At 37.9% G+C, this 17523-nt stretch overlaps 1 protein-coding gene across 1 annotated transcript in view; it reads right to left on the minus strand.

The window, feature by feature from the left end:
• clybl (citrate lyase beta like) overlaps positions 1-12271 on the minus strand; it is a 62482-nt gene extending 50211 nt beyond the window's left edge. Inside the window, exon 1 of the mRNA XM_015385977.1 lies at positions 12081-12271. Coding sequence (XP_015241463.1) covers positions 12081-12271 — 191 coding nt within the window. The remainder of the gene's footprint in view (positions 1-12080) is intronic.
• Between the last annotated feature and the right edge of the window lie 5252 nt (positions 12272-17523).

Consider the following 17523-nt stretch of genomic DNA (forward strand, 5'->3'; position numbering starts at 1 on the left):
AGTTAGACACGGGAAAAGAAAAGCTGATCTGGTAGATTTCTAAATAGGAGGCGAAGGCATGGGCCAAAACTACTTTCATCAAGTATAAAAATGAGGCATGAGACGTTTTGTGAGGGATGACAAGAAGATATGGAACATAGTCAGAGTGAAGATGGCCTTAAGTCACTCCCAATTCATCTCTGACTTTTTAATCAGTACTTTTATGATGTTTCCCCCCCCTGAGGCAAATGCTGGGTTAGAACTTCAGAGGGAACCTAAAAAAAAAAAAATAAACATAAAGAAGGATTTTCCAAACTCGGCACAAGATGAATATGAATATGATCTTCTTATGATAAATGTTTTCTTTGCAATGTTTGTTGCCTTTTTTTTCATTTCCAATAGGGACTTGTTATGCTTTCTTCCATTCATACCAAAGGGAATACGTGGTATGTAATGAGAAAAATGCAACTGCTATTTGTACATTATCTGCTGGAGTTTATCCTAATTACATTAAGACTCAAAGCAACCAGTCGTCCAATGACCAGAACTAACAGTCTGACTGCTTAAAGGAGACCCCTAGCCAATTTTAACAGTCATTTCAGCCTAGACTTTCCCGTCAGCCGAGGTCAACCATGTTCAGCTAGTGCAGCAAGTGGTTTAACAGCTCAATCTCTGACCAGGGATGGTCTTTTCTCCTGATCTACTGGAGTAGTTCTACTGAACTGAGCTGAACAAATGAATCTGAAAAGATTCCATATTTTTGTTTTCCTTTTACTTTACTCGTTTGAACAAAGTTAAGTATCATTGGCCTTAATGAATAAAATAAATATTTTCAAAGCGAATTTTCTAGCTAGAAAATTTAGTAAGTAGTTTTTAGAGGAATACTACAGTTATCGTTTTTCTATTCCCAACTAATCATTTAGTTGGGATTCAAATAGACAGGGCTGCTTGTGTTGATTTGTTGTTTATACCTTTTAGTGATGCTTATTTTTGCCTGGAATATACGGTTAATCAATTCTTATAAAGGTACAACAAAACTTCTTAAATGTGTAATAGAAATCACTCAATAGAAGAGTCAACTGAACTTTTACAATCCTTTTAAATAGGACACAACTCAATGTTCTACAACATTTTGCGCCATATTTATTTTGCGCTGCACTGAATCTTTTCATATTGATGCCCTTTTGCACCGTTATTTTTAAAGGGACTTTTTCTCCTACACTGTTTACATTCTGATTACTGCTGTACTTAAGAATGGTAATGTTTAATTGACTCCAATTGTAATATAATTACAGTGTTGTAAGATAAATTCAACAAAATTTCATTTTTGTATGTACTCTGTGCATACAAAAATGACAATAAAGTTTGTCTAACTCTAATTATTCATCCTTAATTCCCAAACAAGTAACATCATATTTGTATGTATTAGCTATTGTAATCTTGAGCTTTATTTTCCTATCTAAATACATTTACTTTACGATATTTTTAGTTGTTAGGCATTGAAATTGGAAACAAATTAAACATTTTCATATTCACTTAAGTCAATAGATTTAAATTGTACACAAGAGGAAAAAAATGCAGCTCCATGTAAGGTAAGGCTATTTAAAGCTTTTAAATAAAGGCGACGATCACTTGTTAAATCACAACCTTAACAGGTCACTCTACAAGTGAAGGATCTCCATCTAAGCAGCCTGAGGCCTATCCCACAATTCTTCACACATACCCATGGGCCCTTTCACTGGCCTTCACCAAGGCTGATTAATGGATCGATGTGGGAATTGATTAGTCAAGAGGAGGTGGGAACAGTAACATAGGTCAAACGTCAATAATGTTGCGGCGACAAAAGGTGGAAGACATAAAATTTACCAGTGATAGCCTGCAGCCAGACCTCTACCCATCAAAGCCCTGGTAGCGACAACATAAAGGCCGCGGCGCATTCCCCAGCCAGCCCTGCCCTCCCTCCTCCCTGCTTCTTTTCTCTTGGTAATGCTGTGTGTTAAAGTGGCAGGAACCATTCAGGGAGCTGCTTGTCAACTCACCTTCATAAAACAAGCCGTAAAGCAGCAAATAACAGGGTTATATGGCTTCATTACGTCGGCTACGCAGGATCGCAGCCCTGGGCTAAGGGGTGAGGGGGTTTGTGCCGGTAGTGGAGGGGCAGAGGAAATGTTGGCAGGACCGGATCTTTCTCGTGGAAATTTGCTGTTCATTAGCTGCCACAGTCAGAATAAGGATATCAAGACACTAGTACCCTTCTACTTGGTGTTGAAAAATATCCTATCATATAGATCAACTAGCCTCTTTCTATTCAGGCATTTTATTTAATTACTGCAACAGCTTTCTTTTCTTTCCATTTTTTCTGGCTGAAAATGTTTAATGGATAGAGTCAAGCATTAGGAAGTTACTACCATAGAAAGTACTCCCTGTTTAGTGCCTTCTTGTGTATTGAATAGACTGCATTCATAATTAAATTTAACATCATCTAGATTCTATACAATTGAATATGATATGCTTTTTTTTCTTGTAAGATTCCCTGGAATGAAAATTGCTCTGAAGTGGTGCTAGGTAAATATATTTTATTAATATAATGAGTTATTGTGAGCAAAATAAGGCCTTTTAGACAAAGATGACTACTTACAGCCCTGCAAAAGCGAACGTAATGTGAACATTGAGAATGAGCTAGATAGAGCATGCATAAGTGACAAAAAACCTTTAGCCACATCAGGGTTAGACACGAGAGAAATTTTCATTTATTTTATGCAAATCCTCAGCTTATTTTACAACCTGACAGCAGGGGTTTTAAGATGGTCAATACTTCAGGTTGCATCTCCTAAACAAACATGTTGGCTTATTTTTCTGGTCAACCTGGGGGTGCATTAGCCAATGTGCATTTCACAGTCTGCTGTTAATTTAGAGCAACAATCATTCATTTCCTTTAGTTAAAACTCCATTCTTGTTTTCAAAAGACCTGCTTCCTGCGCATGACAGTGTTTTTTTGGTGTTTTTTTTTACATATCAAGTGTAATCAATAAAGTTTAAGCTTCAACAAAAATTATAATTACCTGCTGATATTAGCAAGTCAAATATACAGCGCAGAGGGCTTGCTGAACATCTGGTAAGCGAGCTTACGCTATAGATTCACAAAGGTAAATCGCCCAGTGTGTGCTTATCTGTCATGTGCGCGGTCCCAGTCGTGTTGAGCTTGGTAGCATATCTCTTTATCAAGGCTGTGAGACAGCAACACAAGTACAATCACTGTGATCAGTGTTAGCTAATTGCCAGCTCAATCAGCATTTGCACTCTCTAACCTGGAGGGGGAATGCAGACTCCTTTTAAATGCTGACACTTGTTCTCTTAGGGCTGGGTTTCAGTGTCAGGATTACAGTGCACTGAAGAAAGGAGCCAGATGAGAGGTGGAAAGCCTGCTTCACAGCTCATGCCACCGATTCTGTGTCAAGAGGGAGACAGGGAGCCGGAGAGGATTGATTGGTGTTTACTTTTGAGCACCCTCTCGAACAATGGCAAAGCAAAGAAACCAGCATGCACTGGACCATCTCCCCCTGACAATCTCTCACGGCTCAACAAATCCATCCCCCCAACAAGATACAGAGTGTTAATGTGAATGTCACATGATCGCGCACACTGGTCATATGGCCTAATAGAGCCTGCTTGGACACAAACTCCAGAACAAAAAACACACATGAGGTTGGCAAGGCTTCAGTGTTAAAACTGTAACACATATGAACAAACACAATATAATCATTGCACACTTTGGCGCCAGGCCAGACGGACTCAAATGTGTCGCCATCAAACCATATGGGCGCACATATCCTAGGCTAATCTTAACAAACACTGCAACGCAGACGCATATTCACGCCTGCCCACGGACACACATATCCGGACCGCTGAACAGCAATGCCATCTTGAGCTCCCTGGATCACCAGGGCCATCTGACACTGTGGCGCCTGAATGCATTAAGACTGGCAAGGTGGCTGCACTTTCCGTCTCAGTTACGCTGTTACATAACGTCCTTGATATGAATACATTAAGGGTATTAGTTCTGCAGGTGAGAGCACCTTTGCATGGCTCAGATAGGGCTCCCTCAAATTGGCACAGCGGATAGAGTTACAGTAAGAAGCATGCATCCTAGAACATTAAATGTTTTTTTTTCCTCAATAAACACTTCATTATATTTTGATATATTTATATACATTTGTTTTATTAAAAATCAAGTAGTTAGAGGATTTTCACCTTCATGCATAAACTGGGATATTTTTATTTTAGTTTTATGTCCTGTCTGATTTCTATTAACGAATTAGCTGAATATTATTTTTCCATCATGTGGTATAGATGTTCAAAATATGGAAAAGGTCCAAAATCATAATCAGTAGGCCATCGATCAATGAAACTAGCCTGACAAACTCTTACCATTCCCTCTTCACTGGTAGCTTCTGCAGATGACATTGGGTTTGTCAATTGGTTAAAGTGTATAAAATCTACCCGCTTTGTTGAAAAGAAAAACTGATCTACTGCCATGTCCAAATTATTAAAACAACGACATGATGCACACAACTATTTAGGCCAGGGTTTTACTCTTTGATCAATAATGGCACAACTCTGACAGAAATATTAAGATGGCATAATTTCAACATATGGCCTATAATTTGAAATGCACTCTCTCTGGCCTTCTGCTCGGGCTATTTTACTCACTCAGGCCCAACTCTAACACTCCCTAATAAACAAAACAAACAAAAAAAAAAAACATTGTGTCAGACTGATAAATGACAAATATCCACTTAGAAGCCCCAAAACATTTTGAGTTGTCGTTGTGCTGAGGTGTTGATGTGGAAAGGTTACGCCATACATTATAACTGCAAAAATAGTACAAAAACAAAGTCATTTGACATTTGTTCAGTTCTCTATCTTGTGGCGTATGAGTCAGACAAGCATTAAGTCAGGGTGGTTGGATCATATTCCATTTAATTAATAAAGCAAACCAAAACAGTGGCACTCAAGCCCAAATCTACCTCAGGCTTCCCTGTAAGTTACCTCTGCCCCCAAGTGGTTGAACAAAGTAACTACATGTTAAAAAAGAAATTGATTCAGGTTTGAAAGTTCTGTTACTGTATGCTAAGATAGAACACTATTCTATCTGCTTTAAAAAGCACACACATACATTTAGGACTCTCATTGTGAGTTCTAGCAAACCAAAAAAGGCATTACAAAGTAAAAAGAAAAAAAAACTTGCAATTATCTGTTTTATGATTTCATTGTTTTACTCAAATCAAGTTATTTTAATCCCTTGAGTGTAAAACTAAACGAATGGTTTCAAATAAATGCTTACCCTCTTTTTATTAAATGCGTTAAAAAAGAAAATAGTCATCAAAAGGTTAATAGAAAGATGTGAATAAATCACCATTCCTGTGTGTCAGTACTGAATAGGCAGGCAGTTTAGGGAGGAATTCGAGGTAATAAAGCTGATGCTCCCTATAGTGTTATAATGACAGATGCCTCATTCTTTCAACCAACAGGGATGCCTTTTGCCCTCAACTTTTGCCCAGCCCCAAGCCTTTAATTAAGACTGGCTTAGAGCAGACTGATCCTGACACACCAGGAAGTTTCTTAAAAATCTGACTGCCAAAACCATGGAAGTATTATATAGGCCAGCGCCCCCCATAGAAGCTTGCGGTCACTCTGCAAAGTCCATTTAAAGGGGACTGTAAGCTGAAAGCCCCTCCAGTCAGTCTATGGGCCCCAGTCTTATTAGGTTTGGCTTTGCAATTTCTGGATTATTCCTACTCTTTATGGAATTTCTGAAGATTGCTGCAGTTTGACGGTTACTATACATGCTGGTTTGTATTATATACACAACATAACTTAATGTCAAGGATTTAGTTTTTTTTATTTTACATCAGTTTAAATCTTGCATAGCAGTTTGTCCATATCAGAGCGCCTCGTCATGAAATGAGCAACGTATTTCCTGCAGAAAAAGCGGTAATTCACAGCGGAAGCTGCAGAAACACTGTGAGATTGTCAGACTGCCTGAGTTCGGTGGGTGCCGTGTGCCACATGGAGAGAATTCCTGTTCCATCTTTCTGCATAACACAGCCATGAAAGAAAGGGAGCTCAGCAAACACTTGCAGCATTTCATGGGTTTTAAAATTCACTTTGAATCTGAATTGTTTGACAAGATCAGTTTTACAAATAAAATGCATGCCAGAAAACAAATCATTTGGAGACTTTTAAAAGGTTGGAAAAAAAGCTGATGAAAGTTCATTTCACACTCTTAAATCTGACAGGAGTTGATATTCTACAGCCGATTTTAGCTTTAGCCTAAAGAGAGACTTTTATAAAGTGTCTTGTATGACTAACTATTAGAAATTTCATAGATAGACACACAATGCTGTCATTAATACTCACGCTTGACAAGCTACAGAAATAACTAAAAAGACTTTCCCTGTGATTTATTCTTTGCAAATTTCTAATTACATGTCTTGCACACTGTATAAGAAATGTGAAGGTATTTTGTGCAGACATTTTTTTCCTTTAACAATTAAATCACTATACAATATTTAATACAGTATTCTATATTCATAATGACATTTTTATCTATATGGGACTGTTAAGGCACTCTAAGTGCAAAACAAACAGAACAAGTGTGGAGGCTGTGGAATTAAGGAATAAAAATACAAATGGCTCAGAAACTAAACAATGTTCACACTTTGACTTGATCAACATTGGATGTGCCCCTGCTGTTCTTCAGACAGTAGCATTCTCTTTCCTGGTATTTCGATATGAATTCAAATTACATTTTTAAGCAGCGGGAAACCAATCACACCTTCCTTTTTCTCACACAGACAGTTATTGTTGTATTTATAGCTTCATGTGATCATTTAGGCTGGTAAAAAAATACCATACGTCAGTCTCATGGTGAAGCTGAAGTGTCATTTAGTAATATTATTAACAGGTGTTGAGTGTGACAAGATGAAACGCTCAGAAAGAAAAACACAATGCAACTGCAATGTGGAAAGTGACGGCGGGAAAAGCGAGACCCTGCTCTGCCCTATTGCTCCACTAAGGGTGTGGTGCGGGTGGGTTCCTTCCCTAACTGGGAGGATCACGGAAAATCAGCTCAAAGTACCTTTTTTATATTTTGTTTTGAACAAACTCATTTTAGAAGCACGTAAGAATAATGGGTTTGAAGCCCTCTGTAACAAAATACAACGAAAACACTAAAGACAGATTTCTACATTCTGCAACATTCTTTTTTCTTTATTAAAGCAGGAAATATATTATCACAGCTAAAGCACTTCTGGTTGGATTTAATCTGTATTTCATTGCCTTGTGCTTGGAATGTGCAATTGCATTAAAGTTTAATTCAATCATAATGCTAATTATTTACAGGTGTCATTTTCTGCACTTCCATTTGAAGTAGACATTCACTTTTAGGGTTAAGAGAAACGAGGTGCCTCAAGATGGAGATTCTCACCTACATTTGTCTTGTAATGCTTATGATTCAGAGGCTCTTCAGATCTGCTTTCACAACTGATGATTACAAGTCATTTTGCTCCATCTACTCATCCTCTGCTGGTTGGGGATGCGCTTATGTGACTCCAGTAGATACTTTATATATAGGCTGATTACAGTATTAGGGTTTAACCATCAATTAACACTTTAATATTGTATAAAATTAACAGGGTGAAAATATACCACAACTAATGATACTGGACATCCGTTACCCAGTGGCCAATGTCAGAGTGTCATTTCAGCAACTATGAGAAGGGTTGAAACTTTTTAATATTAGACAGATAGACAGATAAAGAATATTTTAAAAATTATTTATTGATTCAATTTTACTCAATTTATAATTTACTGATTTAAGCACAGTTTCTTTATTTAAACTTAAGGGCATTAAAGTGTCTATAATAGTATACAAAATACATGTAAGAAGATAAGGGAAGAAGATAAATATATTTTTTAAAATATGTATATATAAAAACATAAAAAGTATGAACTGGTAAACTGTCACTAAAGTTAATCTCATGCCTGTTCCAGGTTATTTCATCACTTGATATTTGGTCAAAAATAGAAATAATTAAAATTGATTTATTCACATTAAGACATTTTCTTTCAGCAGTGCACTATGTTTCATCTTACAGTTATTTATGGTAATTTTGGTCAAGATCATCTATAAATTCCTTATTAAAAACACATTTTTTGAATAATCTTTAAAGCTTAAAACTCCACCTTGCACTTTAATATGGCTAAATCTGTGCTAATCCTCACAGCTGAAACTTGTAACCTTTTCTGTTAAGCTTTAAATCACTGTCCCCTTTTTATGACCTTTTGATGGCTCAGCCTTGGTAGCCTGTAAATACCCTCTATAGCAAGGAAAATATATCAAATAGCATAAATATTACAATTTTGATTAATTGACTGATAATCAGATAGCAAACAGTTCCTTAAAAAGATTTTTTATGGAATTTAAACCAGTTGAAACAAACTTTTCCACTTGAGGAGTTTTGGATAAGGAATATTGACAGAGGAAAACTTTTTTAACGTAAGTTATAGAGGATGATCTTTTATTTCCAGGTGGATCATCTAAATAAGTGGTCCTCTTATTGTCAATCATTCTGGTGATATGTTGATGTAAGGTGGTCGTACATGCTCGTCCCGTTAGCTATCTTTTTCTGCGAATGCGCACTTTGAGGCGTATATGTGTGTTAAAAGTAAGGCCTCAGAGGAGGCAAATATATCCCGGAATATTTTACTCGGAGAGCTCTCCTCGCAAAGCAGTATGGGATTTGCTGTCACACTGGCCCTAATAACAAAGATGGCGCAGGTGGAAGAGTTACGTGATCAACGGAGAGCAAAAAGCAGTGATCATCTGTCCAAACGGTAAGTTAATGGAGTTCGCTATAAAGTCCACTATATAGTTTATATAGTGACTGAGGGATTTATGGATTAGGACGGATGTTTGGTCACAGCGAGCTTGTATGAGCTATGAGAACAGCAACTTTTAAACAGAGCGTGCACGAGGAGAAATGGGCTTGTGCACACCCTCGCACACGTTTAATAGGCGTTCCCTCTCAGGTGCGGGTACAGGGTTGTGCATGTGCATTTTTTTTTTTGTGGAGAGGGAGAGTCTTTTAAAAAATTCTCAAAAATCCTCCACAATACCTTTAAATAAAAACATATTTATACTTTTTTTTTTTTTACAATTTTGTTTAAAGTATTGCTCTAAGTGGGTTGCTCTGCCAGCTGAAGGTATGTTTTAGAGTCTCTATACTTCAGTTAACAATTAATTGATTAATTAATTAGTTGATGAATATTTTAGTAAACAAATATTCAGAATAATCATGATTAAATCTTTATTGACATATAATATTGGTCAATTTAAAATGTATATATGATGAAAATTTTAATTTAATTGTGTAATGTGCACATCTCACCAGTATAATACTGACAGCCACCCTTAAGGGTCTAGTCCACTATAAATTCTGTTTTGAAATCTGCTTGCAACTAAAACAGTTCAGCAAGTACTAGTGTCATTATGAGAGAACCATAAATTAAACTAAAGTGCTTACAGTTAGCCAAGTAAGACTGCACTGTAGATAGATTACTGAGGATGTTTAAAAAGCAGCAGTCCTCTGATCTTTGCTCTTACTCAGATCAGCAGTTTAGATGGATCAGCTTAAGGGTTGTTTCAGAGCCTAAATCACTTTATAAGGCAAAGGTCTGCTTCAAACTAATGTCACTGCCAAAAACTGGTCCATTACCGGAACACATATTACCAGCAGAGAGGGTAAACAGGTACAGGACGTCATTAAGAAGATTCCATTTGAAGTTCACAAAATCTTTCCTGAACAGCACAGAATGGGTGTTGGCATATTGTTACTGGAAATGCCTGCTGATTGACACGGGGCATGATGAGAGTCGTGCTGCAGACTGTTTGGACTGGACTGCTGCCTAATGATCAAAGAGTAACAGAGAGTGTTAAAGTTTATATTTTTAATTAGTGGAAATTTCAGAGGGAGTTAGATTCACCTTAAAAGTTTAATTTAATGCTTTTATACAGTTTAGCAGGTGGTTTTAGGCCCCCCAACACTGCCCCCACACCCACAGCCATCCCTCCCCCATTGTAGTAGAGCTAAACTTCAAAAGCGTCTTATCACTGTCACATTCCCTCAAAAAAACTACAAAAAAAAATACAGAAATGGAAACCGGATGCAAAGGCTTACACTAGGTCAGTCTAACACATGAGCTAAAGTCTAAAAATGCTTTGAATTTTGGCTTGTAAAGGGAAGAGCTCTTGTATAGGCCTCTTGACCTTTCTACTCACTTCCTTCCTGATAAGTGAAGGAATGCTCTGTCAGATTTAATTAAATTGGTAGGTGCATGCATTTTAGAGTTCTCTTAGAAGTGTAATTCAGTGAAGATAAGATTTCTAAAGAAATGGATGAAGTTTGGTGGAATGAAATATGTAAAATGAGTTACAATTTGAAAAATCCTTAACAAATACTGGGCATTTTCAGGATCTCTTGACATGAATATTTTTGCTATTGAAATTAAACAACTTAAAATGCAGTCTGTTTCAATGTGGTTTAGATATCCCTATGGTAAAACCAAGCAGATACACATGTAATTAAAAAAAATAATAATCTAAACCCACCTCTTCACTTTATGTTAGAAACAAGAGCGCAAAGAAACGACAAGTTTTATGACTTGTTAAAGGACAACTTAACCAAATGTGGACTGTAAAAGTAATAATAGATTTTATATGAATTCTACAAGCCCTGGATATTTTTTAGACAATTTACTGGACATGTCTTGTGTTCGTATATTTTTGTATGATGTCTATAAATGCAATGGATCCATTTATAGAGATGCAACAGGAATGTTCTGGCTATTACAGCAATGCACATAAAAAAACATATATACATATTTAGACTTCAAACTTCTGAAAGTACTCTAAATACGAAATCATTGAATACTGTTTAATAAATGTTTTAATTAAGAGTAATTGTTTTATTTAAATGTGCTTTACTGGAGAATTACATTCATGCTACCTACCGCTTTGTGACGTCAGGGTGCGGAATCGGCTGTTGAGCAAGTCCCAGTACTGTATTGGGTGTTTGTCACAATGCGCTAATATCCAAGTCATCTTGAAAACATTGTTCTTCGGAATGTTGGCAACATATGACGTGTTTTTTCTCTGGCCAGAAGTTCAATGGCAAATCCTCCCTCTTCAAGTTGGCAACCCAACAATGAACCCGTTCGGGGTGGATCATGAATCGGAAAGGTTAAATAACTCTTTTTTTTTTTTTCACTTTTACCCGATGTAATACAACATTCAACTGCCATGCACTTGGGCATTGTCGGTTTAACTATAGCTCTCATAAATTTCAATGGTGAAGTCCCCGCGAAATCTAAAATAATTTCTGATTGCAGATGTGTCTAGTAGTTCCCATTGATATTGCTTGTAAAGCAGGGAGAATGGCGTTACACTTACCGCACCGTAACGTCACTGCTGGAAGATGTCAGGAGTGAGGTGTTACTGTATTTGGGTAAAAATGGTCGGTACCACCAGACTCAGTAATCATGATGGAAATTATTGTTTTGATTTTTTTTACTGATTGACGCTAAATTCATTAAATCAATGCAAGCATATTAGTTTTAGATAAAGATAATGATCCATTGATTATTCCTTTCTGACCAGACTTTTCTTTTAAAGCAACGGTAGCAAGAGTGGAATTGGAACTTGAGATGTATGGCTGGAGGAGGCCAGTGTAGACTACTTTTTCATTTTTTTTTTATTTTGACGACATGTACTACAAAATAATGTCAAACAAAAATAAAGAAAGATATTCTCTTAAGATGTTTATGGGTAGGTTTAAAAAAAGCTGTTTTAAAACCTATGAAAGAAAGGTTGAATCATTAATCCACCATGTGTTGCTCAGTTTGGGGAACAGCCAGCCACTTCTGCCCAGCGTCTTTCTCCAGTCTACTACTTGCCTCCTCCGGTTCTCCCGTTGCTAGCACCCTCTGCTCTAGAGCGAGGCATAAATTTGGCCGATGCCTTTTTTTTTTGGTTCTGGTACACTCCGTGCTCGGGTTGCTGTTCGGATAGACTGCCGTTCTCCTCCTTCGATGTTCTGCTGTTCACTGTGTTAGCTTCCAGAGATGGCCCCAGCCACCCACCGCCTCTGCCCCGCTCAGGTGCACCTGTCTGAACTCTAGAACCTTTTAGATTCCTAAGGAAGAGATCCTTATCTAGTTTGAGCTGCTTCATTTAGGTTACAAGGCTACAGCTACAAAAAAGCGATGAAGTCTGACTCTGACAATCCACAAGAACCACTACGGGAAAGTTATGCACAACTGGCAATGTTGACTAGATGCTGTGTAAGAGCACAATATTATAGTCTTACATCAATGTCCGAAATACCTGTCAATATTTGGGGGGGGGTCCCCATCTCCCGATTGTTGCGCAATACCGATATAAATTTTCTCAATATGCAGTAGGTCTATCACATTTCAAAGTCAGCTTTAATGTCAATTCTTCAGATTCAACAGACATACAAGGACTCGAGAGGAAGTTTCTCATTCACCAACAGTGAAACAGATAAAGTGCACAGGCACAACAGATAAGATCAGTTACAGAACCCAGATGTTGAGTATGTGCATATTCAAACAGCAGGCCTACCTAATAAGCTCTCTATATCAAATCTCTCTATATCAAGTGGTTTATAACCTTTTGGCCTCATCATCAAGCACATCATCGGCGGCTCTAGACAAATTAAAACGATAACAAAAGCGAAGCTGTATTGGGCGTGCTCAATTCCCTTCATGTTCCATGATTGCATCACAAGGTTTTCAGGCAAATTGGTTGCATCCACTCCGAGGCACAAATGAAGGGCACCCCCTGGGTGCTGATATCAAATTGATTTTTAAAAATGTGGTATCGATCTATTTTACTTTCAAAATCGCGTGAAATTTCATCGTTCTGTTACAAACTCTCGTGATATTTTGCAAATTCTTGTGAAACTCAGAAGCTGATCAAATATCGGGTTAAATATCGGTGGGGTGGCCGATGTTCGATATTCAGTTTTAAGGCTGAAACAGGCCGATACCGATAGGGGGCCGATTATATCGTGCATCCCTAATATATATATAAACTTCAGTCATGCAACTGTGTTTACAGCTCCTTATTTCATGTAAACTAATAACTTGTGTACATGACACTTGTTGATGGCATTAAATTTATTTCTAATAGCATTAAAAAAGCATTAAATTAGAGACACTCATTCCCGTATAAACCCTGTGAACGTTTAATTTAATGACATATTAAAAAAAATCCCCATCATCATCCAGCAGATGTTCAGTTTCTGCCCAAATATTTTCTTTCTATTGTGGATTTTTGTAACAGGGATAACTAGGACCATACATAGTTTGTATGAACTCTGTTTGTTCTCTGCTTCCAAACTCATCATCTTTTCATCCACTCCTGCAAGAAGAATTTTATTTTAAAGTTGTGAGATGCGCTCTAGACTCTCACAACTTCTACCTGGTCTGTTGAAGCACCGATAGTCTCCATCCAATTATTTAATTAATTGCTCTTAGTTTTTTGGATATATACAAACTATGCTCTAATTTCTAGTTACCAATCTGTTTTTACTATAATTTAATTTGACAAACCGGGTCTTCTCTACATTCTTTTTCCTGTTTGGTGCAATTGCGGGTCTTGATCTGGACGGACCGGAGTGGAGCAAAAAAGAGCTCAGTTCCATATTTTGACGGTGAAGGACGTAGAAGACGTACGTGGACAGAGACGTGCGGAGGAGTAGCGGAGGATGTGGAACAGCTCTCATTGATTTACATGACAGACAAGTACTCCGCACTACGTACGTGAGCAGAGTGGAGCGCTGACGGAGTATGTGGAATCTGGGGGTAAAGGAGGACAAATACACGTCCGGCTGGATGCGGCGCCGGACGCCGGACAGTGCAATGAAAATCCGGACTGTCCGCCCTAAAGCTGGACATCTAGCCACTCTACTTCCAACTCTTGTTCTTTCCCACTCACCATACCCACACAATTCTCTACAACTGATTTTTTTCTGCTACACCCGGCTATGCGGCTTCGCTTCTTCTTCTTCTTGTTTGCTACTGGTGGTTGGCTTTGGATGCAGTACCGCCACCTTCTGCTCTGGAGTGTAAATGCTTCACCTATGAGAAAAAGGGGCAGCGCATGAACCGAACGCAACACACACGAATCGAACCGAGACAGTCCAACCGAATGGTTCGGACGGTTTTTTCATAAACCGTTCCATCCCTAATATACGGTCTGCTGGTTTTCATTTGAATATGAAATAATTAATCTGTATGTATGCTCTGATTAAACTGCCTCTGTAAATATCAATATCTCTGTAAATGACTTGGCTAATGCGCTTTAAATTGGTACTATATAACTAAACTAAATTCAGAATCTGTTTAAAGCTGAAACAGAAAATTGTTCAGAGACAGGAAATCAAGCATAATTCACATATTTCTCCTGAAAAAATACTTAATGAAGATTTTTTATCTCAAACCAAGTCTTTCCTGGAAGAAAGTACCATGAAGCCCTATGTTGAGTTATTGATTTGATTTCTGGGACCTTTTTTTTGTTTGTTAGGTCAAGAGAAATTCTTACCATTGGGTGGTTGCTAGGCAACCCTGCCTTTTGGAATGTTCTAGATAATTTCACCCTGTTTTGATTTCCCTTTCTTTTTTTTAAGACCACACCCACTGTGATGTCACAGTGATGTCAGCAGAATATTTAGAAGGCTCTTACATCACTGCTCTGAGCTCAGAATTCCTTCAGACTGCCTGAGTAACACAAGGTTAACACGTTAAAAGCGTTTTGGCTTGAAGGTAAACTGATAATTGCTAAAATACACAGAAGACAAAGATTCTGCAGATATTTTTACAACGTTAGCCCTCAGGAGTAATCAAGAGAACAGCAGAATGGCACTAGAAAATCCAAGGAAGAGAAAAAACAGCACCATAGATGAGACCCCCAGAAAAAAGTTTAATTTCTCTACAGGGGATGTATACTACACATGCTGCCAGGACCAGATCAGTACATTGAGAAGCAACAAGAGGAAAATGTTTGATCAGGGAGACTCCACCGCCATAAAAAAGTTTAAGGTCTCTACGGGGGAAAAAGTCTACAAAAGCTGCCTGTACCCCATCAGTACGGTGAGAAGTAAAAAGACTAACATCTTTGAGCAGGGAGGAACACTGCTTGCCAAAAAGGCAAACGGACTCCAAGAACTAGAGTCACCGAATGTCAAAAGACTAAAGACAGACAACACCAATGATGAAACAGAGGATTCCCTTAGAGCCAAATTTAGGGAGACCTACGTTGAGCAAACACAGATTGGAGAAGGAGGCAATGGATCTGTTTTCGCTGGTTATCGTGTGCATGATAAATTACCTGTAGCCATCAAACACATCCAAAAAGCCAATGGGTATCTAGCATATGTGGATGCGAATGGAAAGCAGATGCCCTCTGAGGTGACTATCATGTTAGAACTGAGGGATAAAACAACCAGTTCAGAGGGGAAGTCAGCTATCGTGTCCATGCTAGACTGGTATGATCTGGATAAGGAACTGATTTTAGTTATGGAGAGACCCATGCCTGCTGAGAACCTCTTTTACTACATTCAAAAACACAAGGGTCGCATAACGATGAAGGATGCCAAGATCATGATAAAACAGCTGCTAAAAGCATTAGTTCACCTTCAGGAGGCAAACATCTTCCACAGAGACATTAAACCTGAGAACATCCTGATAGAGACCAAGTCAGAAGTCCCAAAACTTTATCTTATAGACTTTGGTCTGAGTTGCTTTGATTACCAAAAACACTATAACTATTTCATTGGTACGCCGGTCCATATCCCACCAGAATTCAACCAACAAGGGTTCCACAGTTCTGGACCAACAAATGTGTGGGGGGTGGGCTTAGTCCTGTATTCCATTCTGCACAAAACACATTTCTTTACTTATGGATTCCTGTCAAATATACAAAAGATCAACACAAGGCTCTCCCAGACATGCAAAGATTTTCTAACAAAGTGCCTGACAGTAGACCCAAATAAACGTCCCACCCTAGAAGAGCTGTTACACCACCGGTGGTTGTTGAGAAATGATGCTTAAATATAACCAGAAAACAGCGGCATACTTCATAAGAAAAGTTTGACAATGCAGGAATTTCACAATATTTAGAGGTTGATTTGTCCAGCTGTTCTGATTTCCCTCTAAGTCCAGGAACTTAATTCAGTTCGATATTCCTGGACTTAGAGGGAAATNTCAATCTGACTGTATGATCTGGTTGAACTGTAAAGTGCCTTGAGATGACATGTGTTGTGAATTTGGCGCTATATAAATAAACTGAATTGAATTGAAGAATGTCCACACAGATGCCTGTAGAAATATAACAACTATTTTGGCAATTGATTTTAGAAATATCTGTTTTAACAACAAAAACAACATAAAACTAGATAAAAAGTGGAACATCAGTCGGTAAAAATGCCGTAATCAGACACTGTCCTGTAGATTAAAATATTGGACAGTGTTTATTTCATTGGGATCAGTTTCATCTGAACCATCATGGTGTCTATCCAGCAACTAACCTGTTTATTAGAATAAAGCAGACAGATGTTCAGTGATGGAAGGAAGCAGAACTGTTGACCAGCTGAGGATGTAGATTATAGATCCAGATCACACAGAGCTGATTAACCTCTAATTCACAGCTATTCTTGGTGTGTTTCTAATAATTATATGCAACACCATGTTAGAATAATAGATGGGTGATTTTTTATTGGTCTCCTCTAACTGAACACTGAAGTAAAGAAACTCATCGTTTACTTTTTCCTAAACTAAAAAAATCCGTACTTCTATGTGTAGCTGGAGGGAAATGAGACAGATTCAGTTTGATCCGTTCTTCCTGCTTCCTGTATAAAATTTCATCAATTATTTATAATATTTCATAAAGTAAGAGTAATGTTAGAAGTTAATGTATGTAGTTAATTATTACCGCTTTGCTTCATATACGTCTGCATTTAGACCACCACCACAGCTAGAAACAGGAAACCCTGAAACAGATCCAAACTCTCTCCTGCTTGATCCCTAACATTTATAAACCACATCAGTCTGAGGATCGAATCGTTTTAATGTAAAACCAAACATTAATGTTTATCCAGGAGTTAAAGCTTCCTGTGATGAGAGGAGAATATATTAAATATTTCCAGCAGTGACTCAGCAGATGTTAATGATTCAATATTTTTCCCTGTTGTTTCTGTTTCTGAAGGTCCAGCTGATGAAGTTAAAACATCAACAGAATCACAGTCTGTGGGAATTAGGGCTGCAACGATTAGTCGATGTTGTCGACAAAAATCGATGATAGAAATTGTCAACAATGAATTCCATTGTCGACTATTGTCGCCAGACGCGTTTTTCCAACCGAGTGAGGCATCTCACTTGATTATGATCTCTGCCGAGAGTCGC

The sequence above is a fragment of the Cyprinodon variegatus genome, unplaced genomic scaffold (assembly GCF_000732505.1).
Source record: "Cyprinodon variegatus isolate N-32 unplaced genomic scaffold, C_variegatus-1.0 Scaffold353, whole genome shotgun sequence".
NCBI lineage: Eukaryota > Metazoa > Chordata > Actinopteri > Cyprinodontiformes > Cyprinodontidae > Cyprinodon > Cyprinodon variegatus.